Source organism: Rana temporaria, chromosome 3, assembly GCF_905171775.1.
Source record: "Rana temporaria chromosome 3, aRanTem1.1, whole genome shotgun sequence".
NCBI classification, from domain to species: Eukaryota; Metazoa; Chordata; class Amphibia; order Anura; family Ranidae; genus Rana; species Rana temporaria.
This window is the reverse complement of record NC_053491.1, coordinates 463,855,918-463,881,065: the sequence shown is the minus strand read 5'-3', so window position 1 is coordinate 463,881,065 and position 25,148 is coordinate 463,855,918. Positions and strand designations below refer to the sequence as shown.

Below are 25,148 nucleotides of genomic sequence, written 5' to 3'. Positions count from 1 at the left end.
CCTGTTCTTCTGTCTGTAACTCCACACAGTAATGCAAGGCTTTCTCCCTGGTGTGGAGTGTCGTGCTCGCCCCCTCCCTTGAGGGGGAAGGGGGCGAGCAGGAGAGTCAGGACGCCCACTAACACACAGCTCCTTTCTCTATCTGCAACGTAGAGAGCGTCCTGACTCTTCTGCTCGCCCCCTCCCCCCACAAGGGAGGGGGCGAGCACGACAGAAAGCCTTGCATTACTGTGTGGAGTTACAGACAGAAGAACAGGAAGTGAGGATTTCTCAGAAGAAATAAGGACATTTAAAAGCAAAATGGAAGGATGAGGTAAGTGAAGGAGGACTGCACTAAGGTAAAGGAAGCTATTTAGGGGAATTTTTTGTTTTTACCTTTACAACCCCTTTAATTAAGACCAGCATCTGTTGGCACATTGAACACTTTGGTCAGGACCATGTAAAGTACAAAATAATGTATAGAGTGCAGGGGTCAGGAATAAGTCATGTACAACACAAAAGAAGCATAGGTCAGAAAGCGCTCAAGACAAGAGTAAACCTCTATGCTGTGCAGTCAAAGTAGTAGGTGAATCCCATATGATCCAGTCTACACATTTTTATGACACAGCCAGATCTTTAGTGTTAATAGATTTATTCTTTTTTTTTTTGTTTTCAATATTTAGTTTATTCACAAAGCTTAAAATAATATCTGTCCAAAAGTTAGTAAATAAACACATGTGAGTAGCACAATTAAGGACAGCCTAGGCCAGTGATGGCGAACCATGGCACACCAGATGTTTTGGAACTACATTTCCCATGATGCTCAACTACACTGCAGAGTGCATGAGCATCATGGGAAATGTAGTTCCAAAACATCTGGGGTGCCAAGGTTCGCCATCACTGGCCTAGGGAAATAACAGATCCACAAAAGGTTGCTTACATGTTCCAGAGATGGTGTAACAGGCTTGTGATGCGATGACACAAAGGCAGCAGATGTGGGTAGAATTAGCTGACAGGTGGGTGCTGGAGGCCATGGTGCCGTCACAGATGCCGCTGTCCCCCATAAAGCTCAAGCCGGCATTGACCCGTCTTGAGAAAAGGCTACCCCGAAGCACATTGTCATAGCAACAGCTCCACCTATATCCCTGTGACGAGCCTATGACTGCTTGAGCTTTGCGGGGGTACAGCGGCATCTGGCGCAGGTGCTCGGGACGGCACCCCAGCCTTCAGCACCGACCATGTGACAGTGATTGATGCTGGTGATTGTCCACTTTGGCCCATATAATTCTGTCTTTTTTGCACAGTTTTTTTACCAGCTCATTGTCAGCCAGGCTTAAAGTAGAACTGATGGGAAAACCTTTTTTCTTTATTTTGGATAGAGCAAGAGAGGGGTATAACCATTGTCAGAATTTTTTTCTCCATCTGTGTCTGTCATGGGTAGATTTACCTTCACTTCCTGTCCCATAGCCAAACAGGAAGTGAGGGGAAATCCCTGCAAATTAAGGGAATTCATTGGGCATCCCCAGGTCACCAGAACTAGTGTTCCCATTGGAAGATTTCCCCTCTATTACTTTTCTGGGGACAGCCCAAAATTTTACTTTCAATGATAATGGTAAACAGGACAACTAGAGAGGCGGAATTTCCCTAACGGGGGCACAGACAGCAATAATAACTGACAGGGGTTCCAATCCCTCTCCACTGTATCCAAATTTTTTTTTGCCTTTTGTTATACTTTAAAGCGATTGTATAGGCATAAGTGGTGCAAGATTACATCCAATGGGCCGGATTCAGAAAAGAGATACGCCGGCGTATCTCCTGATACGCCGGCGTATCTCTGAGTCCGGCCGTCGTATCTATGCGCCTGATTCATAGAATCAGGTTACGCATAGATATGCCTAAGATCCGACAGGTGTAAGTGTCTTACACCGTCGGATCTTAGGCTGCAATTTCACGCTGGCCGCTAGGTGGCGCTTCCGTTTGTTTACGCAAGGAATATGCAAATTAGTATTTACGTCGATTCAGAAACGACCGCCCGGCGCTTTTGTTTTACGTCGTTTGCGTTCGGCTTTTTCCGGCGTATAGTTACACCTGCTATATGAGGGGTATGTGCGGCGTATCCTATGTTAAGTATGGCCGTCGTTCCTGTGTCGAGTTTCGAAATTTTTACGTTGTTTGCGTAAGTCGTTCGCGAATATGGCTGGACGTAATTTACGTTCACGACGAAAGCATAACAAGTTGCCGACTTCATTTGGAGCATGCGCACTGGGATTCAGTCGCGGCCGGCGCATGCGCAGTTTGTTCAGCGTGGGGACGCGCAACATTTAAATGATACACGCCCCCTACCCGCCGAATTTGAATTTCGCCTGGTGGATTTACGCTACGTCGCCGCAACTTTACAGGCAAGTGCTTTGTGAATACAGCACTTGCCTGAAAAACTTGCGGCGGCGTAACGTAAATGAGTTACGTTATGCCAGCAGAAAGATCCGCTGATCTTTCTGAATCTGGCCCAATGTGTATAAACCCTTTGCTTCCCAGGTGATCTATTACTAGGGCTTTTGTTTGTTATACATGTGATTGGTTACAATGACAACACCCGACTAGGTGAGTGGTCTATGTTTTGGTGAAATATTGCACTCTAATGTTAATGTTTTGATTTCGTGATTGGTGTCTCTCCTGTTCAAGATGCCATTTTTATTATGTAGAACGCTGACATCGGCTTGTCAAATATAACCGAAAACTGTGAACTGCTCAGGCTTAGATGAGGCTTAGATAAGGGTGTTATGCCTAAACACGTACGGGTTTCCCGGCTGACTTTTTACCGCCGGGAAACCCGAGGGGAAAGCCGAGAACCGGCTCGCCAGCCTTTTCCCCCTACACACGCCAGTTTTCCTGGCAGGAAAACTATCATGAGAGTTTTGGCTGGGAAACCCGGCCATGTATATGCTCCAATGCAGCGTTTCCCATAGGAAAACTGCCAGGAAAAAGACCGCCGTGAATCGCGGTAGGAAAAAAGAGAACATGTTCTCATTTTTCCCACCGGGATTCCACGGCAGTTTTCCTGTCAGGTAAACTGCCATGGAGCATAAACAAGGCCAGTTTTCCCGGCCAAAAGCTGTCATGGCAGTTTTCCCAACGGGAAAATTGGTCGTGTGTACGAGGAAATAGTCCTGGTTCACTGCTGTGAGTGCTGGTTGGGGAGGGAGCCCATCCCAGTTCCAGATTTCAGTGTGTGGAAGTACGAATTAAGCCGCACATTGAAGCAAGCCCACTCGTGATGGAATGTGGCAGTCTCAGCCTGGGATCCCACCAGGTCATGCCTCCAACGCATTTTGCTCCGCCCCTCGGAAGCTTAATCAATGGGTTGTCATATGTAACCTTCACTGTTGAATTATATATGTTATATCATCAACTGACAAAATAAGGAAGTGGTGATTGTATAGGGCACACCCTCTAAAACATAACACAATAAGGTAAAAACTTGATTTGGAAAAAGAATAGACAAATTACAGAGATTAAGACCACTGATTAAAGCGGAGGTTCACCCTAAAAACAAGTATATACCATTCCATCCAGCATACTGCCGACATGTACAGTATGCTGGGTTTTTTTGCTCGCTATACATACCGCCGTATAGTCCCCCCCGGTTCCGGGTAGTGGATCCCACGGGACTGGGCGTTCCTATTCAGAGACTAAGTGATTGACCTGATGACAAAAGCTTCCCAACGGCACATAAGCGCGTCACCAGTTTCCGAGAGAAGCCGAACTGCGAGTCGGCTCTATACGGCGCTATACGGCACCTGCACACCGACGTTCGGCTTCTTTCTGAAACTGGTGACGCGCATTATGCGCCGGAGGGAAGCTTTTGTCATCACGTCAATCACTTAGTCTCTGAAGAGGAACACCCACTCCCGCGGGATCCACTACCCAGAAGCCGGGGGGGAAAATAGCTATACGGCGGTATGTATAGCGAAAAAAAAAATACAGCATACTGTACATGTCGGCATGTTGGCTATGAGTAAGCATCGGTTATCGATGTGAAACATGTCAGCTTTGTTACCCCACTGTTTGCAGTTTTTTTTGCTGTTGTAGTTTTCGTTTTACTGGAATAAAAGGCACAGTTTTTTACACTTTATTGGAGTGCGGCTGTCCATCATCTCCTCTCTCTTATTTATTACATGTCGGCAGTATGCTGGATGGAATGGTATATAATTGTTTTTAGGGTGAACCTCCGCTTTAAGAGTACGTTGGCTACATTGTATTTTATGTGAGGTCTTTTTGTGTTCCTTTTAGCCCAATTTTATTGACATTATATGCTGTGCGTTGAATATCTATACTTTAGATATTTTATATCTCCTACTCTGTCCACTTTTAGGTGATCCCTGAAAACCCTTATCTTCAGAGAAGCCAATCGTGACTCCAATAATGAGTAAACACCAGTAAACTGAACGCCTTGTCCAACATCCAAACCAGAGGTGCCCACCCGGCTGACCTCCAAGATCAGCAAGTACAAAAGAAATGTTGTTCTGAATAGATGTCAAAACTTTATTGTTGCATATCAAATATAAAGAGATAAAATCATTACAGCACTGCAAGCATAAGGAGATGAATGTCAATGCGTTTCATGCAAACAACAGCACTTACTCATAACACCAATCTTACATCCAGCTTACAATAACACCTATCCCACCTCCACCTAATAACTGTATTTCCACTATCTCCATAAGTTTACCCCCACAGGTATTACCTTATAACCGCCTTATCCTCCCTCTTAGATTGTAAGCTGATACCTCCTGATAAAATTGTATTGTAACTGTACTGTCTGACCTTGCATTGTAAAGTGCTGTGCAAACTGTTGCCACTAAATAAATTCTGAATAAAATAATAATAATTATAATAATAATATGTATGACACAATATCAATAATCAGCCTATAAATCTTATACAACTTAAGTAGAAGCTAAGGCAGATAAAACCTTAAGCTCAATTTAGCATGTTAAATAAATAAAACACATTACACATTCACACTGAATAAGCTATCTTTTATAAATGTTGTTTCTCATTAGAAATTCTTTAGTGTTCATGTCGGGTCTAAACAAGATGATAAAACATTTTGGGAAAAACATGCAGGTGATAAGAGCCCAACTGGAGGCCAAGATGGCGAAGATCTCCATGGCCACCGTATATTTGCCCTGTGCACTGAGGGATGCTGGGATGTAGGATATCCAGACACTGAGGAAAGCTAGCATGCTGAAGGTAATAAACTGGGCCTCATTGAAACTGTCAGGAAGTCTACGAGCCAGGAAGGCAACAATAAAACTAATGGAGGCCAGAAGAAAGAGGTAACCCAACATGGTCCAGAAGGCAATGGGTGATCCTTCATTACATTCAATAATAATTATTCCAGGTTTAGATTGTGTGTTGTATTCTGGGAATGGAGGAGCAATACACAACCAGACTACACACAAAACTAATTGTAAGAATGAACTCATTGCAATGACCATGTAAGACACTTTTGGGTTTGCCCACTTTCTGAGATTACTGTCTGGCATGGTGGCTATAAAAGCAAATATTACAATCAAGGTCTTGGCCAAAACACATGAGATGCAGAGAGCAAAAATCATTCCAAAAGCAATCTGACGCAGGAGACACCTCTCACGCTGAGGATAACCAATAAAAATTACAGGGCAGAGAAAGCACAAGGAGAGGGAGACCAAGAGAAGACAGCTGATATAATAATTGTTAGCTTTAACTAAAGGGGTTGCCTTAAACTGTATAAAAAGTTTCATAACGGCAAATGAAACCAGAGAGGAAATGATGCTAATGGCAGTTAATGTTTGTCCCAGTGGATCTTCATTTGAGAGATACTCTATAGGTTTTAGAAGACATCTGGATTTCTGAGAATTTGGCCAATGATCCCACTGGCACTTCAGGCAGTTGATGGTGTCTGAAAGAAAATTTACAGGCAAAAAAAAAATGTTACTTCTGTTTTTACTATATTCCATAATTTCACCATTAGAACAGAATTCAATTTTCTTCAAAGAAAATGAATAAACCTTTTCATGTCAACAATGTAATGTACAATGATTATTTTGAAAACCTAACCACACTGTCCCTTTCCTTCATCTGTTCTTTTGATTTCAAAGTGTAAGTATAAAAGTTCTGAGTGCTCACAGAAACACTCAGTTATCAATTATTGTCAGGCCTCGTACACACGACCGAGAAACTCGACGGGCGAAACACATCGTTTTGCTCGTCGAGTTCCTTGTGAAGCCGTCGAGAAACTCGACAAGCCAATTTTCTCCATTCCCGTCAAGGAAATAGAGAACATGTTATCTTTTTGGCTCGTCAAGTTTCTCGACAGTTTCCTCGACGAAAATGTACACACGACCGTTTTCCTCGGCAAAAAATATCTCCCAGCAAGTTTCTTGCTGATTTTTGCCGAGAAACTCAGTCGTGTGTATGAGGCCTTAGAGTATTCCAAGAGCCAGGCTGGTACTAAGGGCCATGGCAGAAAAAAAATCAAGTTTCCATAGTTGCCATGCTCTTGGTACTATCGGAGAGAGGGTGCTCCCTGGGTTTACAGACTGAGGATCAATAAAAGTACACAAAGGACAGTATCTGATTGTTTCAGTAATTTTAATCACGTTTTAGCACTTATAATTGCACTAAACTTTTGTAAATGAATAAAAATAGGATATTATTAACCATACCTATCATGAGAATCTCCTTAATGGCGTCCAAGATCTTTCCAGGCTAAATAGATTAGTAAAGTATGACTCTGGTAAAAATAGACTTGATGGTTGCACATTTACCTGTCTGGTTGGAAATCTCTCCCGGTGGACAGGGGACACAGTCATGACAGCAGACAGGTTGCCCACTTATGGCAACCTTACGAAATCCTGGAGGACAGCTCTCGCTGCAGACTGAACTCTATATTAATATAACGTGATAAAAAATCATAAGTAAATGTTGCAGTTCTTGGTGTGCTTTGTGTAATAAAAACTGGCTTATTTAGCACAGCAAAGCCTTCTAATAATAGGAGGTATCTAAATTTTACATTTTATCAACAGTCATAAAATTAAAGCATTATTCCTTATTTCAGGGAAATGGATCTCCTGGAGTCAAATTGCCAACATCATTGAGGTACATTGGCAAGAAAACAGTATGAACAAGTGGCCCCCGGGGTAGAAACAAGATAAGGGGCCGGATTCAGATACATTGGCGTATCTGTCCGGCCCGCTTAACGTATCTCCGATACGTTATGCCGCTCTAACTTTGGGCGCAAGTTCTTTATTCACAAAGAACTTGCGCCCTTAGTTAGAGCGGCGTAGCGTATGTGTTGCGGCGTAAGGCCGCGTAATTCAAATGGGGATGTAGGGGGCGTGTTTTATTTAAATTTCCCTTGACCCCGCGTTTTTACGTTTTACTTGAACGTCGTCCGTAAAATCTCCCAGTGTGCATTGCTCTAAATGACGTCGCAAGGACATCATTGCTTTCGTCGTGAACGTAAATTACGTCCATCCGTATTCGCGAACGACTTACGCAAACGACGTAAACATTTTCAAAACTCGCCGCAGGAACGACGGCCATACTTAACACCTCATAGACCCAGGGGTAACTATACGCCGGAAAAAGCCAAACGCAAACGACGTAAAAAAAAAGCGCCAGGCGGTCGTTTGTTTCTGAATCGGCGTAACTCCTCATTTGCATATTCGTGGCGTAAAAAAAAAAAAAAAACGCCACCTAGCGGCCGGCCTGGAATTGCAGCCTAAGATCCGACGGTGTAAGACACTTACACCTGGCGGATCTTAGGAATATCTATGCGTAACTGATTCTCTGAATCAGTCGCATAGATATGACCGGCAGATACACCGTTGTATCTCTTTCTGAATCTGGCCCAAGGTCTGTAGGTTTGTTCTCAAAGTGGAGTTCCACCCTGATTTATTTTTTTTCCCAAAAAAATAAAAAAAAATAGAAAGAAAATGTTTTTATACTCACCAGAAAGGGCGGTTGCTATGCGGAACTAGCTTTTATGCCTCTTGCTCCACCGCAGTGGTCTTCTTCCTCGTCCTCCATCGCGGTGTCTTCTGGTGAATGTGGCGTGCTGCCTTCTGGGAAATGTTTGTATCCCAGGAGGCAGCCGCCCATTCACAAAGCGCCGCACGAGTCGTAGGAAACAGGCAGTGAAGCGTAAGGCTTCACTGCCTGTTTCCGTTAGTGAGGATGGAGGCACCAGGACCAAAAGATCGCCGTCGGGGGGCCGACATTGCAGGCGCCTAGGACAGGTAAGTGTCCTTATTAAAAGTCAGCAGCTACAGTGTTAGTAGCTGCTGACTTTAAAAAAGAAAAATGTGGGTGGAATCTGTTTGTAAGTCGGAACAGGTACATTTTTCAAGTGTATCTCCAGCCAAAAAAACGATTTTTAAGCTTTTTGGATAGCATAGGGAAGGGTTAACACCCGTGTAAAGTTTGTTTTGCCGTCTGTGCCCCTGTTCAGAAGATTTCACATCATTTTCTGTCCTAATGACAATTGGATTTTGAACATTGTGGGTTGTTGTGGAAACAAGCCTTGGTGATAAAGCTTCAGTGGAGGTACCTTTTTCCCATAATAACTCTTATGAAACGATCGCAAATTCCGACAGGAATAGTCCAAATTTTTCTATTGAAATTTCCGCCAAGAAAAAATTGAGAACTGGTTCTTAATTTTTCAGATGGGAAAAGTTCTTGGAGGAAATTCCGATCGTCTGTAAGCAATTCTGACGCGCAAAAAAACATGCATGTTCGGAATCATTGAACTTAATTTTTCTCGGCTCATTGTAGTGTTGTACGTCACTGCGTTCTTGACGGTCGCAATTTCAGACAACATTTGTGTGACCGCGTGTATGCAACACAAGTTTGATCCAAAATTCCGTGGGAAAAAAATCCACGAATTTCTTGTTGGATGTTCCGATCGTGTGTACACGGCATTACAGGAGTGAATTTCCCATCCTAAGGGTAGATTTCCTCTCACTTCTTGTTGTCTCCTTCCGTTTGTCAGTAGGAGTCATTTGTAAGTTGGATGTTTGGAACTAGGGAACCTCCTGTATACCAAATTCTAACCTTAACATCTACATTTCACATCAAAACATTGTAATATTTAGTCCAGTGTTGATGACTTAGGTCACCTGTAGCTTACATTTCCCTTTAATAGTGGAACTTGGGGCCAGATTCACATAGAATTGCCCAGGCGCAGCGTATCAGCGATACGCTACGCCGCCGTACCTTACCTGGCGTATTTTGAAATCCTCAAAGATTTTGCGCCGTAAGTTACGGCGGCGTAGTGTATTTCTTGGTGCATATTTCAAATTGGCCGGGTAGGGGGCGTGATTCATTTAAATGAAGCGCGTCCCCGCGCCGATGGAACTGTGCATGCTACGTTTTGGAATTTCCCGCCTTACTTTGAGCGAAATGACGTCGCACCGATGTCATGTTTTGAACTTAGACGTGAGTTACGTCCTTTCCTATTCACGGAAGACTTACGGAAAAAATAAAAATTAAAATTTGGCGCGGGAACGACGGCCATACTTTAACATGGCAAGTCTATCTATACGCCACAAAATAGCAGCTTTAACTATACGCCGGGAAAAGCCGACTAGCGACGACGTAAGAGAATGCGACGGCCGCGCGTACCTTCGTGGATCGCCGTAAAACAGCTAATTAGCATACGACGCAAACTCCACCCAGCGGGCGCCAAAGTATTGCACCTACGATCCAAAGGCGTACAAAGCCGTACGCCTGTCGGATCGAAGCCAGAAGCCGTCGTATCTTGGTTTGAGGATTCAAACTAAAGATACGACGCGGCAAATTTGAAAGTACGCCGGTGTATCAGTAGATACGCCGGCGTACTTGCACTGTGAATCTGGCCCTTGGTCTTTAGTTTTCTTTTGTTGTGGATTGTCCTCCCCAAAGTTTGATGTGTTGCCCATTTAGAAACACTACTACACACCGTTCTTGTAAAGGGAGACTTGATGGCCTTCTTGCAGACATTCTTGTATAATCTCCATTATGTACTGCTCAAACTCCAGCTTGCTGGATGTGTGTAATGTGTTGTGTCTAATGAAGGCCAAAGAAGAATTTGAGCAATGAGTGTGTAAATGGGGATAATATACAGGTTGGAAACAATGAAGTGTTTATGTAGCGATGGGGACAACAGTGTCACATGGCATTACTTGTTATCTGCCAGTGACAAGGGAGTAGGACATGTTTATGGGCCATACTATAGAGCCACCCATAGCGCATGTTGGGACTTTAAATTCAACAGAGACATAGTAGGATAAAGGATAGAAACATTAAGGTGGTTGTAAAGGTTTGTTTTTTATTTTCTAAATAGGTTCCTTTAAGCTAGTGCATTGTTGGTTCACTTACCTTTTCCTTAGATTTCCCTTCTAAATGTTTTTTTTTCTTTGTTTTCTTTGTCTGAATTTCTCACTTCCTGTTCCTCCTCAGTAAGCTGTTCTAAATGACTTTCCACCTCTCGAGTGATGGTGGAAAGCTTACTCAGGAGAAACAGGAAGTGAGAAATTCAGACAAAGGAAAAAAATTAAAAAACATTCAGAAGGGAAATGGAATGAAAAGGTAAGTGAACCAACAATGCACTAGCTTAAAGCAACCTATTTAGAAAATAAAAAACAAACCTTTACAACCCCTTTAAATTTGTTATAAGGGCATGCTGGGGCCTGCAAATTGTTCCAGACAGAAATGACCGCAGTACAACGTTTTGGGACTTTTACTTCTATAGATCCAAGAGAGTGAACAGTGAGGAATGATGTGATTTGTAGATGGGGCAGATACCAGGGAAGACATGTTTAGGTATAAGTACAAAAAATATGTCAGTGGGACATCTAGGTCTATGGATTCAGCAGATATGACAGTTGGACACAATCAGGAGTAATACATGTGGGGCATGCTAGGAATTTTACTAAACCCAAAGAGATAAAAGTAATGAGTGCGCTGAGATTTTTATAGGTGAGAGTTGATAATTATCTCTATTATCGTAGTGAGGAATTATAGCCACAGTTTATGTGATGTGGACTACAATCCAAAAGACCCAACCAACCTATAATAAGACTTGTAGGTCTTCAGTAGGGATGAGCTTCGTGTTCGAGTCAAGCGTATGTTCGACTCGAACATCGTATGTTCGATCGTTCGTCAAAATACGAACGAAACGGGTCGTTCGCGCCAAATTCGAGTGACGCGCCACGGCCCATAATTCACTGCGGCATTGCGCGCTGATGATTGGCCAAGCATGCACTATGACCCGCATGCTTGGCCAATCACAGCGCTGTCAGTACAGAGAGCCATAATTGGCCAAAGCCAACAGCGAACAGGCGAACACTCGATGTTCGAGTCGAACTTACGTTTGAATCAAACATCAGGCTCATCCCTTATAACCAGCATGTGTCATTCTTGTGTGACCACTGGGAGTTCCCAGTTTAAGTATTCTGATGGTGCCAGCAAGAGTGAGGCTCCAGCTATAGCACAGAATGAGCAGGAGACCCAATTGTACCAGCGGCTCATATGGGGTTAGTGCTACATGTGTGTAAAAACTATATAGACAATACATCTTTTGGTAGATAAAGCAGCTCTCATATACTGTATAAATCCATCTGCATATTTAGCTTTTTGTGACCTACTTTTTAATCTGCTACATTTAAGTTACAATTCAGGGCCTGGAGTTGGACAGGGAAGCAGCAGACTGGTGAATTCATCCCTCTGTCACTCTATTCTCTCCTCCAATCAGCACGTTGTTTTGTTTGCACATGAGCACAGCAGCCCAATGTATTGGCTCTTTGTGCTGCTTCAAGGGACAGGATCTGTATTATTTTGTGTCTGACTTCACATTTGACAGTACAGTAACTGGTCCAGATGAGGGTAACCTGTATAGGTTTTTAGAAACTTGTCTTTTGATATATAAAAGAGAACAAAAGGAATGGCAATTTCTAGTTATATGTTTATTCATACCTGGTGATCTTCTATTGACCACACAATGGCACTTGTGTTTATGGTAAAAATTTCTCCTGGAGGTGCTGCGGTGTCATAACTTCCAACTTTGACTTGTTGTATTTTACCTTCTGGGCTCAGCTGCCAGTTCACTATGTCATATGCGGCAGGTGGGTCACCATTTTCATCAAAGTAGAGTTCCCTTCCATTACTTTGCATATATCTCACCATTTTCATATAGTACAGGAGCTGTTGCATGGGAGGGTAGAAAAAAAAAGAAAAAAAATGTTAGCCACATCAATGGTCAGTCCATCTGTTTCATATTCCATTGGTGAGGTATTTGTCCATGAGTTCCTGGGTCTGCATACTAGTTGTGGCCATTCTGGTAAATGTAACACATAAATCTGGCTGAAACAAATAAAGATCCTTGCTGGACAACAGCAGAGTCCGAAATTATGCAGGGGGATCTCAATGTAGGAATATCAGAGACAATACAAGAGGCTACCGAAATTGGACTGATCACCAACTATTGAGAGGATGGGCATACTGGGACTTTTTGAGTGTTACGGCAACCAGAATATGAAAGCATTTAAGCTCAAATCTCTTACTAAGGTGTATAGCTGGCCATCTAAAAACGACTATCAAACATATAATAGCAGAGTCATCTCCATACTGACGTCTGCAAGACATCTTGACCGATCCTATATTTCCATCTGTCTGATAATTTTCTCCAACCGCAGATACGACCTACTGTATCTTATAACCACACACACACACACACACACAGTTTTTAAAAGTTGCCTCTACTCAAATTGCCCCCTCACCCCCTGAGTGGTATATTCTTTTTGGAGGCACAGGGTAACTGAGAAAATATGTCTTGGATTACTTAACCACTTCCATACCGGGCACTTACGCACCTTCCTGCCCAAGCCAATTTTCAGCTTTCAGCACTGTCGCACTTTGAATGACAATTGCGCGGTCGTGCTACACTGTACCCAAACAATTTTTTTATCATTTTGTTCCCACAAATAGAGCTTTCTTTTGGTGGTATTTGATCACCTCTGCGGTTTTTATTTTTTGCGCTATAAACAAAAGAAGAGTGACAATTTAAAAAAAAAAACACAATATTTTTTACTTTTTTATTTAATAAATATCACATTTTTTTTAAAAAAACGTTTTTTTTCCTCAGTTTAGGCCGATACGTATTCTTCTACATATTTTTGGTAAAAAAAATCGCAATGATCATATATTGATTGGTTTGCGCAAAAGTTAGAGCGTTTACAAAATAGGTGATAGATTTATGGCATTTTTATTTTATTAATTTTTTTACTAGTATTGGCGGCGATTTGCGATTTTCTTACTGTCACCGTGACATTGCGGCGAACACATCGGACACTTTTGACATGTTTTTGGCACCATTCACATTCATACAGCGATTAATGCGATAAATATGCACTAATTACTGTATAAATGTGACTGGCATTCAAGGGGTTAACACTAGGGGGTGAGGGAGGGGTTAATATGTATACCTGTATTTTGTTCTAACTGTGGGGGGAGGGGACTGACTGGGGGAGGTGACCGATCTATGTCCCTATGTACAAGGGACACAGATCGGTCTCCTCTCTCTCCTGACAGGACGTGGAGCTCTGTGTTTACACACAGAGCTCCACGTCACTGCTCTGTCGTTACCGATCGCGGGTACCTGACGGACATCGCGACCGCCAGGCACGCGCATCGGCATCTCGGGGACGCGCCGCCGGCGCGCTCCCCAGTGGCCGGAGGAATACAGGATGTCAATAGACGTCCTGTTGAATATTCAGAGTCACCGTGAAGCCGTCATTTGACGATGGCCCGGTGCTCAAGTGGTTAAAATGGGACAATAATATTTATCCACAATATCTCCCAGGATATATGTAAAGACCATTCTTGGTTTGTTTGATTCTGAATTCAACATGTTAGTTGAGAGAGCTGATCACATTGGCCTCTGTACAATTTAGTAGATGGGCCGACTGCTGGAGCTCCTGCTATTGTGTGAAGGTGTCCTGTGTTTATACTTATAATAATGTATAATCTACTGTGTGAAGCTCGGTGACAACAAATCTGACCTGTAGTGAAATCCTGAGTTCTCATAACAATGCCCAGAAAGGCACAGAGTCACATCGGCTGCTTAAAGGGATTAGCTAATTAGCTCTTGTTAATTTGTTACAGGTGTATTTTTGGAGTAATATGAGCAGGAGGGGTGAACCTCCTCTTCAACTGTATATAAGACTTGTATTCAGGTTCTAATAAACAGTCCATGTTCAGCAACTAAAAAAGTATCGTATCGTTTTGTGCTTATGAGCGATTGGAATATCTGATATCTAGGTTCAGACTGGAAGGAAGTAGTATATAACGAAAGCACTCAAGAGGAGTGTGGGACGTTTTGTTACAGTAATCTTTAAGAAGATAGACAACTATTGAAAAAAGTAGACAGAACATTACCTGCCAAGGTTTAAAATTCCACTTATCTGCACAGTTTGCATCAGCAAATGGGCCTTTGTCCTCAGGGCATTTTCGAAGATCTTCCAAAGCTTTGGCCACCACATGGACCGCAGTGTAGTGATTATAGGGGGAACTTAGTGTAGAGACATCCATGTAGGTGTTGTGTATCTCGTCTAGTTTTTCAGACCCTGTGCACTCTCCTTCTGAGGTCTCCAAAGCTGATGTGAGGTTTACGTTATGGGCAAATGTGCATTTAAAAGTGTTCTCCCAAAATATCTTAATCCAGTCTCCACCAATAGAAGTGAAAGGATTGATCTTGTTGAGAAACTCTTTAAAGTTTGGCAGTGTCCCACTAAAAAAAGTTAGTCCAATGGTACCAGTAAGATGGTTTGTATATTTCTCGAAAGAAACAAGGTTGATTGTTGACCATGCTTCACTGGCAATCAGTATCTTCTTGGAGACATTTTGTCTTGACCATTCACCCAAGACAATGATCAGATCTACTGCATTACAGAAGGCCACCACAACTTTGGCAGTAGATCTTTTAATCACATTTACTATATGTGGAGCATTATGATCTGGTTGGTTCAGTAGAATGTTTTCACTGTATGCCACACAAGCCCCAGCCTTGACTATATCTTGTCTGATCAGCTGGATTCCTTGTTGGCCATAGTCATCGTTTGCAGCAATAAGTCCAACCCATGACCAACCAAAATGCAAAATCAATTGTGCAAGTCCACGAGATTGGAATGAATCACTCGGCACTGTCCTGAAAAAGGATGGGAATTTTTTCCGTTCGCTCAGTAGAGGACTGGTAGACCACTGGCTTATCTACAAGTAAAAGAATACTTTGAGCTGATAGTCACAGTAAGAAGAGAAATTTTGTAACTTTTTTTCAGACTTCATTTTAAAGCTCAGTGGCAGCTGATACATAAAATGGAGACACTTGGACAGGTTTATTTTGCTTTTTGTGCCATCCAGTACCAATGGCCCAAGCACCCTCTTCTTTCTTGTCCTGGGGTAGCCAGAACAGGAAAATAGAAGAAATCTCCCCAAGGAGGTCACAGACATCAAATAAAAAATAGAGCATTTATGTCTCTTATGCCTTGTACACACTATCGGAATTTCCGATTAAAAAAGTCAGACAGAATTTTTTCATCGGATATTCCGACCATGTGTGGGCCCCATCTGAGTTTTTTCCGTCGGAGTTTAGAAATGAACCATGTTTTATTTTTTTTCCTATGGGAAATTCCGATTGTCTGTGTGGAACTCAGACGAAGAAAAAAACATGCATTGCTCAGAATTAAGTCGACACATGCTCGGAAGCATTGAACTTAATTATTCTCGGATCTTCGCAGTGTTTTACGTCACCGCGTTTTGGACGGTCAGAATTTGGTCAGACGGTATGTATGCAAGACAGCTTGAACGGATTTTTGACGGAAATATCCATTGGATTTTATCCCATAGGAAATTCCGATCATGTGTACAGGGCATTCATTATTCTCTCTATTCACTTTTAAGATTGAAAGATTCAGGCTGCATGGCTTTTCATATAGAACGTCGTTTTTTACTTCACAGAAATTGATCGTGTGTAGCAAAAAACGTTGTTTAAAACAACGTTTTTACACCGGCGCATGCCCAGAAGCTAGTTATGAAGCGAGCTTCAATGGAAAAACGTGGTGAACGTAACCTCGCTTTGCTATAACATTGTGAGAAAAACGATGGTGTGTAGGCAACTTTGTCTTTGAAAATTGAAGTTTCAAAAACGTAGTTTTTTACTTCACAGAAAATGTCGTTTTTTTTCATCACATAAAGTGATGGTGTGTATGCGGCATTAGACTTTACCCTCAAAAGTCAAATATAGAGTGGACTCCTGTAATTAATCTGGACGGATACAACAACATAATCTTTCTTTTCCTTATTGGCTGGATTTTTTATTCCTGTTGGCTGATTGTTCACTTTCATAGAATTTCACAAGGCTCTATCAGCCAATAGAAAAAAACATAATTCCAGCCAATCATAAAAGGAGGAATGATTGATATGAAGGTAAATATGGTTTTACACAAAGTTTCACAGCTGCTTCTTAGGGATTGCTGGAGAACCGTGATAAGAAATAGGGTTTAATAAAGAGGGTGCAACATCCTCTATGTACATGTAATGTTAGATGGGCAAGAAAAAGAATAGCAAGGATTGCTTTAATGTACTATACAGTATAAGCAATAATACAAGGACTGGTTCAGTGAAATGATATAATGGGCCAAGGACCACAGGCAAGGAGCACATTTTATTTGTTCCCTGGTTTATTTTAATTATCTCTGGCATCCCCTTTGTGACATTTACCGGTTTCCGCCTGGCCTATAGTAGAATGAAGGCTGGGCGGGAGTGCCCCTGTTCTGGGACGTCTTCCCAGACTTGCAGCTCATGGGCGTCCCCAGGGGCACGCAATGCAGTGATATGTGGTGAGCTGTGCCCTTTTAGACACAGTGCATCACCGATTAGGATATAGAGCCAATGAAAGTGGCTCTTTACATTGTGATCACTGTGTCTAATCATAGCTCATCACAGGAATGTAAACAAAGACCCGGAACCTGCTATTACTGGCTTCTCCTTCTTTACACACTGATCTTGTGTATAGAGAAGGGGAATCCGGAACAGTGAGTTACCAATTTTACCTTACAATTACTATACACACCACTGATTGCCCTGGAAAAAAGTGTACCTGTCACGGTGCAGCCTAATCAGTGTCAAACAGCAGTCATCAGTGCAGCCTAAGTAGTTTACCTGTTAAATAGAAGCCATCAGCGCCGCCCATCATCAGTGTTTCTGTCACACAGCCTTCCAACAGCAGCGTACCTATCACACACCCGCCAATAACAGTGTACCCTTCACACAGCCACCCATCAGCAGTGTACCCTGGGCTTCCCCAGTGACATAGCAGAGGGTACGTCAGAGGGTGCGGGGTCACGTGACGGGTGGCCCTGCCTCCTCTATATAAGTAATGTCACAGCTTCAGCGCGTCATTCGCTGGGCTGTGTCCAGCGGTGAGAGAAGGTCGGGGATGCTGCGCTCCAGATGAATGGATCTTCTCATCGCTGGAGCCGAGATCACCCGTCGCTGGATCTTCTCATCGCTGGAGAACACCCGCACTCGTCGCTGGATCGGGACAACGTTGGAGCAGGAAGCCGGGAATGAGTGGATTATCACCGCTGGAGTTTTTTTCTTTTTTTTTTATTAATAAAGGACTTTATTCTACGGTGTGTGTGTGTTTTTTTTTTTACAAGACTTTACACTTCCTTCGTGAAATGGTAGAGGTACAGTGTACCCCATTACCATTTCACACAGGGGGGTTCAGGATCTGGGGGTCCCCTTTGTTAAAGGGGTCTTCCAGATTCTGATAAGCCTCCCGCCCACATACCCCCACAACCACCGGGCAAGGGTTGTGGGGATGAGACCCTTGTCCCCATCAACATGGGGACATCCTCCCCATGTTGAGGGCATGTGGCCTGGTGCGGTTCAGGAGAGGGGTGGGGCGGCACGCTGTCCCCCCTCTTTTCTGCGGCCGGCCAGGTCAACGTGCTCGGATAACGGGTCTGGTTATGGATATTTAGGGGGAACCGCACGTCATTTTTGTTTTAAATTGATGGCGGGGTTCCCCTTAATATCCATACCAGACCTGAAGGGTCTGGTTATGAATATTTAGGGGGAACCGCACGTCATTTTTTTTTTCAATTGACGGTGGGGTTCCCTTTAATATCCATACCAGACCTAAAGGGTCTAGTTATTGAATTTGCGGGGACCTCCGCGCATTTTTTTTTCCCAAACTCTGATCCCGGACCCAAACTTTTTCCAATTATTCGGGTCCGGGTTCGGGAAAAACCCAAAGTCCGTACCGAACCCGAACTTTACAGTTCGGGTTCGCTCAACCCTAATCAGCATTTGAAATGCCTTAATTTGAGTAATGACTACAAGCAGTAAAAGGATTTATTGGTAAATACAAATTGTATAGGGTAGCCATGTAAGTGAATGGGTGTGTTTGCATATGTAAGAAAAAAAGACTCCTGACCCATCACTTCACCAACATACCCCTGTCATTCTTTCTCCCATTGCAGCTGGCAACAATAACTGGTGCTTTCAGGTACTGGAGAACATGTGACCTCCTTCTATCCTAGTGTTTGGGTCTTGCAGCTAATTACTAGGCCTGTGTAATATTCCTCAATTTACTGAATAAAAAGATTTTTCTGCAGTCTGTTTTCACACTGAATACTTTACCATCACTTCATCCCTAGGCAGAAAGCAAAGACAAACTTCCCGGTAGGGACATATAAATTAAACCCCTGACATAGGTTACATCTGTCGCCCTCTCTCCAAAATTAAAAAAAGCTTAGAGTTGGGCTTTAAAATGAACCATCGGATAAGTTAAACCATTACCTGTGGAAATCTGCCAAGCCCCAGAATATGAGCTGTTGTGATTGCTGGCGTTGAATATGAGGGACCGAGAACAGCAGTGAGAGGAGAATTTGGAAGACATCGATAGTTGGGAACAGTCGTATCAAGTCCTGTTACTATTTGTAGCGTTGCCTTCACAGTCTGCTGAAGAACGTTACACGAATCATAGGCTTGGAGGCCGAGGGTTACATTCTGTAAGATGTTGGAGTTATTATTGATCTCCTCAATGGCAAATATTATAGCTTGTAGTGCCTGAAAGTTTTCCAACAAGAACCTTTATGACCAAAAAATTCAAACTCTTAAATTGGAACAATGCATTAACCAACTTCAGCAGCAGAATTACCATTGTTAAAATAAATGAAAAAGGCTATTAGACAGAATGCACACAGACCTGGCCCCAAGCAACATTCTATCTAATGTTTAGACCTTCAACATATGAAGGTGTTTTATTTTCCTTTTTGAGAATTTTCTTATTTTTTTTCCCCCTGTCTCACTTTTAGGATCCTGTACTCTCTCTCTCTGTCCAGTTAGGACTGGAAACGGCCCCCCTACCCTGTGCAAAACGTGGATTTATTTTTAATGTAAGGCTGGGAAACATAGGCCTTCTGTTTTCTTAAAACAGATCCAGATTCCATTGCATATACTGTTGGGTTTAAGTGTTGGGTAGAGCATGAAATGATCACTACATATTTTTTATTCAGAATTAGGATTGTTAAGCACTTCCCACCCAGCCAATAGCAAATTGATGACTGGGCGGTGACTTTACCGTTCTAAATTGACGTCATATGATGTCCTTCAGAACAGGCTGCTCGTAGACACCCCCGGGGGGGGGGGGGGGGGTCTGGGACACAACACATCACCAATCACAGTAAAAAGCTTATGATGTGGGTTCACAGTGTAAATAGGGTGAGCTGGTTATCGGCATTCCTCTCCTCACAGTGCATGAGGAGAGGAGAGACTACAAGCATCTTTCCCCGGTGAGGACATGCACATAGATAATCAGTGCAATGAGAATCAATGGGAATCAATCTCCCCATCACTGAGAAGCCTTCACTGGCTACCAGTGAAAGACAGAATCACTTTCAAAGCACTCTGTCTAACGCATAAATGTATTTGGGGAAATGCCCCCCAATGCCTATGCGACAAAATAAAAGCCTACAACCCCAATCGCGCTCTGCGATCCTCCAACCAAAATTTACTCCAAATCCCCAAAACCAGATACAAGTCCAAAGGAGAAAGAAGATTTGCTTCCAAGGCCCTCGACTTTGGAACACTTTGCCAACCTCCATTCGTTTGGAGGAGAACCACTTGGCCTTTAGGAGAAAGATCAAAACCCACCTCTTCTGAGCTCAAGGGAAGAAGTGCTCAAACAAGCGCCCAGAGGCGATTCAGTTCGCATGTGTAGCGCTATATAAATTTTTCACTCACTCACTCACTCATGATTATGAATGCAGCCTCATTAGTGATGCCTGCCAGTGCCCACCAGAGATGCTCACCAGTGCCCTCCAATGATGCTCACCAGTGATGCCAATCAGTGCCCATCATGGATGCCAATCAATGCTGCCTTTCAGTGCCCATCAGAGATGCCTGTCAGTGCCCATCAGTGCCGTCTATAAGTGCACATCAGTGCCACCTATCAGTGCCTATCACTGTCATCAATCAATGCCCATGAGCACTGCGTATCAGTGCCCATCAGTCCCGCCTATCAGTGCCCATTAGTGCTGACTATCGGTGCCCACCAGTGCCGCAAATCAGTGCTCATCAGTGCTGCATATCAGTGCTTATCAGTGCTGCATATTTGTGCCTCCTCATCAGTGTCCATCAGTGAAGGAGAAAAATTACTTATTTATAAAATTGTATTTTTTAGTTTGCTTAGCTAGCACCAAAAGAAATCTCTATTTGTCTTAAAAAAATATAAATATTTTGTTTGGGTACAGCATTGCATGACCACGCAATTGTCATTCAAAGTGTGACAACACTGAAAGCTGAAGATTAGCTTGGGCAGGAAGGGGGTGAAAGTGCCCGGTATTGAAGTGGTTAATAATTCACATCTCTGTCAACATAAACAATAGGAAGATTTTTCCTTATTTTTAGCAGTCCCAGACAACGTATAAAATAATTCATTGGGCTGAGAGAGAAATATACTCACCTTTCCTGCTGGCCAGTCCACTGAATGCCGCTCAGTTAAGGTGGAATTTTCTGCTGAAGTTTGTGCAGAAATGGAAACTTCTTGCAATGTCGCTCTCCCGTGTCACCTTCCAAATTCAGTAGTTTTTCCCCCAACCCTTAAAGTGGTTTTAATAAAAAATAAAGAAGTTCAGAAACACTAATGCCACGTACACATGGTCAGAGTTTCCAACAACAAATGTTCGATGTGAGCTTGTTGTCGGAAAATCTGACCGTGTGTAGGCTCCATCGGACATTTGCTGTCGGAATTTCTGACAACAAAAATTTGAGAGCTGGTTCTTAAATTTTCCGACAACAAAAATTGTTGTTGGAAATTCCGAATACACAATTCCAACGCACAAAATTCCACGCATGCTCGGAATCAAGCAGAAGAGCCTGGCTATTGAACTTCATTTTTCTCGGGTCGTGGGAAGTGTTGTACGTCACCACGTTCTTGACGTTCGCAATTTCCGACAACATTTGTGTGTATGCAAGACAAGTTTGAGCCAACATCCATCGGAAAAAAACCTACGGTTTTCTTGTCGGAATGTCCGATCGTCTGTAGGCGGCATAAGACCTTTATTGCCAAAGGATAAATATTACTTACTAGAAAGTTGAAGTTAAAAGGCTTGTCATATAAAAGATAGTCCAGCAATAGTGGCAAGTTCAGGAAGAGACTTCCCCACACATGTCCCCACACAGTAAAAACACCTGTCCCCAACATATGTAACAGTAAAATCATATGTCCCAATGATCATCTGCACACATATGTCCGTGATCACCTGCGCACATCTGTACATGATCATCTGCATACATCACACGAACCAATTATTATACACTTAACAGGATTTTTTTTACAAAGACATGTAGCAGAATACATTTTGTCTTAAAATTATGACAAAATTCGATTTTATTGGATCTCTTTTAAAATAGAAAGACGAAAATATTGTTATTTTTTTCCAAATTTTCGATCATTTTTTCGCTAATATCACAAAAAATAAAAAACAGAGTCGTGAATAAATACCACCAAAAGAAAGCTCTAATTGTGTGAACAAAATGATAAAAATTTCATTTGGGTACAGCGTAGCATGACCGCGCAATTGTCATTGAAAATGCGAGAGAGCTGAAAGCTGAAAATTGGTCTGGAAAGGGAATGGAGCGAAAGTGCGCAGTGTTGATGTGGTTAAAGCTGAGGAGAAGGAGATTTGCACTTTGAGAAGTCTCGGATTCTAAACAAACCTAATGCCCTGTACACACGATCTGTTCGGACCGATGGACCGTTTTCATCGGACTAACCGGTCGTGTGTGGGCCCCATCGTTTTTTTTTCCCATCGGTGAAAAAAATTAGAACCTTTTTTTTTTATTCTATCTTATGGTTAAAAAAACGATAGAAAAAAAACGATTGTCTGTGGGGAAATCCATCGGTCAAAAATCCACGCATGCTCAGAATCTAGTCAACGCATGCTCAGAAGCATTAGGCCCCGTACAGACGACCGAACATGTCTGCTGAAACTGGTCCGCGGACCAGTTTCAGCAGACATGTTCGGTCGTCTGTACAGCCGAGCAGACAGGATTCCAGCGTACATTTGCCCGCCGGGCCTTTTTCGAGCGGGCAAATATTTCTAAATATGTTTAGAAACATGCCCGCTGGAATCCTGTCCGTCGGACATGTTCGGTCGTCTGTACAGACCTACCGTACATGTCCGAGCGGCCGGCTTCCCTCGCATGCGTCGAATAACTTAGACGCATGCGTGGAAGCATTGAACTGCCAGGGCCGCGCACGTCGGCGCGTCATCGTCGCGGCGCGGCCTTGTCGCCACGTATCGAGTACGCGCGGATTTCTGTATGATGGTGTGTACAGCCATCATACAGAAATCTCCGGGCAGACATGTACGCTGAAAACGGTCCGGCGGACCGTTTTCATCGTACATGTTTGCCCGTCTGTACGAGGCCTTAGACTTAATTTTTCTCAGCATGTCATTGTGTTTTACGTCACCGCGTTGGACACGATCAGATTTTTAACCGATGGTGTGTAGGCAAGACTGATGAAAGTCAGCTTCATCAGATATCGGATGAAAAAATCCATTGGTCCGTTTTCATCAGACGAACCGATCGTGTGTAAAGGGCATCAGGGTGCAAGCTCTTCAGGGGAATGGCATTTGGCAATGCAGGCAGCAGAAGAGATACGTTTTTATTCTTTTTTTTTGTTGCAGGGACAGTTTATTTTCGAAAATCTAATTTCATGAGCAGATTGTTTCAATTAAACACTGCAACTTTGCCAAAGCTGGAAACATCACCTATAAACTGAGTTCTGTGCAGTCATGTGCAAAATGAGCAGGTACAGTTCTATAGGGGGTCAGTAGAAGCGCAATAGTAGTGCACTTTCTGAGGACTTTGTAGCCTTTTCTCTGTCTGCTTCTTCCTTCACCAATCCCATTTAAATGTCTAAGGAAAGCTTTGAATATGATTGTCAACTATGAGAAAATTCTACTTGTAAGGCCTCGTACACACGACCGAGCAACTCGTCGGGCGAGACACATGGTTTTCCTCGACGAGTTCTTTGTTAGGCTTGTCGAGAAACTCGACAAGATTGCTTTGCGTACACACTGACAAAATCTTCTCGTTCTCAAACGCGGTGACGTACAACACATACAATGGCAGGGGAAGTTCGATTCCACTGGCACAACCCTTGGGGCTGCTTTTGCTAATCTCATGTTACTGCGTGTTAAGTAAAAGTTTGGTCGGAGACAATTTGCACTTTTCAGTCTGTTACAGCATGACAAATGTGTTATCTCCATTACAAATTCTACTTTTACTCCCGTCTCATACTTTATTCTGAACATGCGAGGGTTTCTTAGCATACACACACTCGAGTTTCTCGTCGAAAACCAGCCCGACGAGGATCACGGCGGGGAAATTGAGACGCCCGTCGAGGAAAAAGAGAACTTGTTCTCTTTTTTTCTCGTCAAGTTCCTCGACAGTTTCCTTGATGAAAAACGTACACATGACCGTTTTCCTCTGCAAAAAAGCTCTCCCACCAAGTTTCTTGATGGATTCTGTCCAGTTTCTCGGTCGTGTGTACGAGGCCTGAAAAGTTAGCATGCAGGGTGTTCCAGAATTCCCAGCAAGTTTGTTCCAAGATCACTGCATTACCCCAAAAGGCAGCAGGGCGGTCTGGAGTGGTACGGCAAGGTTTGTAAAGGCAAGGGTTAAGCTCCCTTCAGAATTTTCATCTGAAAGATACTGTCTTAAATTATACGAAAACTTTAAAAATTATTTTACTTACGTTGTACAGGTGGTCTCTGGAGGCCGTTCTCTGAAGGAAACTTTGTAGTGAATTTGGTCCACATGTAAAGTGAATAAAAATCCTATTAGTACATCTCCTGGTAGGGTCACCCCCTTAAGGTTTGGCGTTTCCAGGTGGCACCTCATGCCAGCTGGGTCATTGGAGTAAAAAGCCAGAATCAAGTAAGGCAGGGCAAAGATCCAGATGGCTGTATGTAAACTCTCCATCTTGCTTTTAACAACGCAGCATGAGTAAACCAGTGCCGTAATTTATCGTATGTCTTCTTCACCAATTTTTTCTGACAATTATCAGGAAACAGTAGAATTATTTAATGTAATGTGAAAAAGTTTTCTGAAAAGTGCAACGGCCTTTGCTAACCAATTAAACTTTAGCCGTACAGATTGAGCACAATGTCCGCCAGGATCGTCTCACAGGGAGGCAGAACCGGGAGATGCCTATGTAAACAAGGCATTTCCCTGTTCTGCCTTGTGACAGGACACTGATCTACTGCTCCCTGTCATCAAGAGCAGTGATCACTGTAATGTCACTTGTAGCCCGTCCCCCCCACAGTTAGAATCACTCCCTAGGACACACTTAAAGGAGTTGTAAAGGAAAACATGTTTTTGCTGAAATGACTGTTTACAGGGTATAGAGACATAATAGTTAACTGATTCCTTTTAAAAATTATTAAAAATAGATACACATCAATCATATAATGTGCCTGCACTTTCAGTTTGTTTTCATCTAGTTTCATGCTTGTGTGAAGGACAGAGACACAGAGCCAATACAGGGCAGTGTTTTTTTTTTTAAA

At 43.0% G+C, this 25,148-nt stretch overlaps 1 protein-coding gene across 1 annotated transcript; it reads right to left on the bottom strand.

The window, feature by feature from the left end:
- Positions 1-5,009: 5,009 nt before the first annotated feature.
- On the bottom strand, positions 5,010-24,564 carry LOC120930599 (extracellular calcium-sensing receptor-like). Its single transcript, XM_040341774.1, has 6 exons — positions 24,338-24,564; positions 18,868-19,159; positions 14,440-15,270; positions 11,980-12,207; positions 6,792-6,909; positions 5,010-5,923 (listed from the first exon to the last, which is right to left on the bottom strand). The coding sequence occupies exons 1-6, from the start codon at positions 24,562-24,564 to the stop codon at positions 5,013-5,015; spliced, it is 2,607 nt and encodes an 868-aa protein (XP_040197708.1). The 3' UTR covers positions 5,010-5,012.
- Positions 24,565-25,148: the final 584 nt, after the last annotated feature.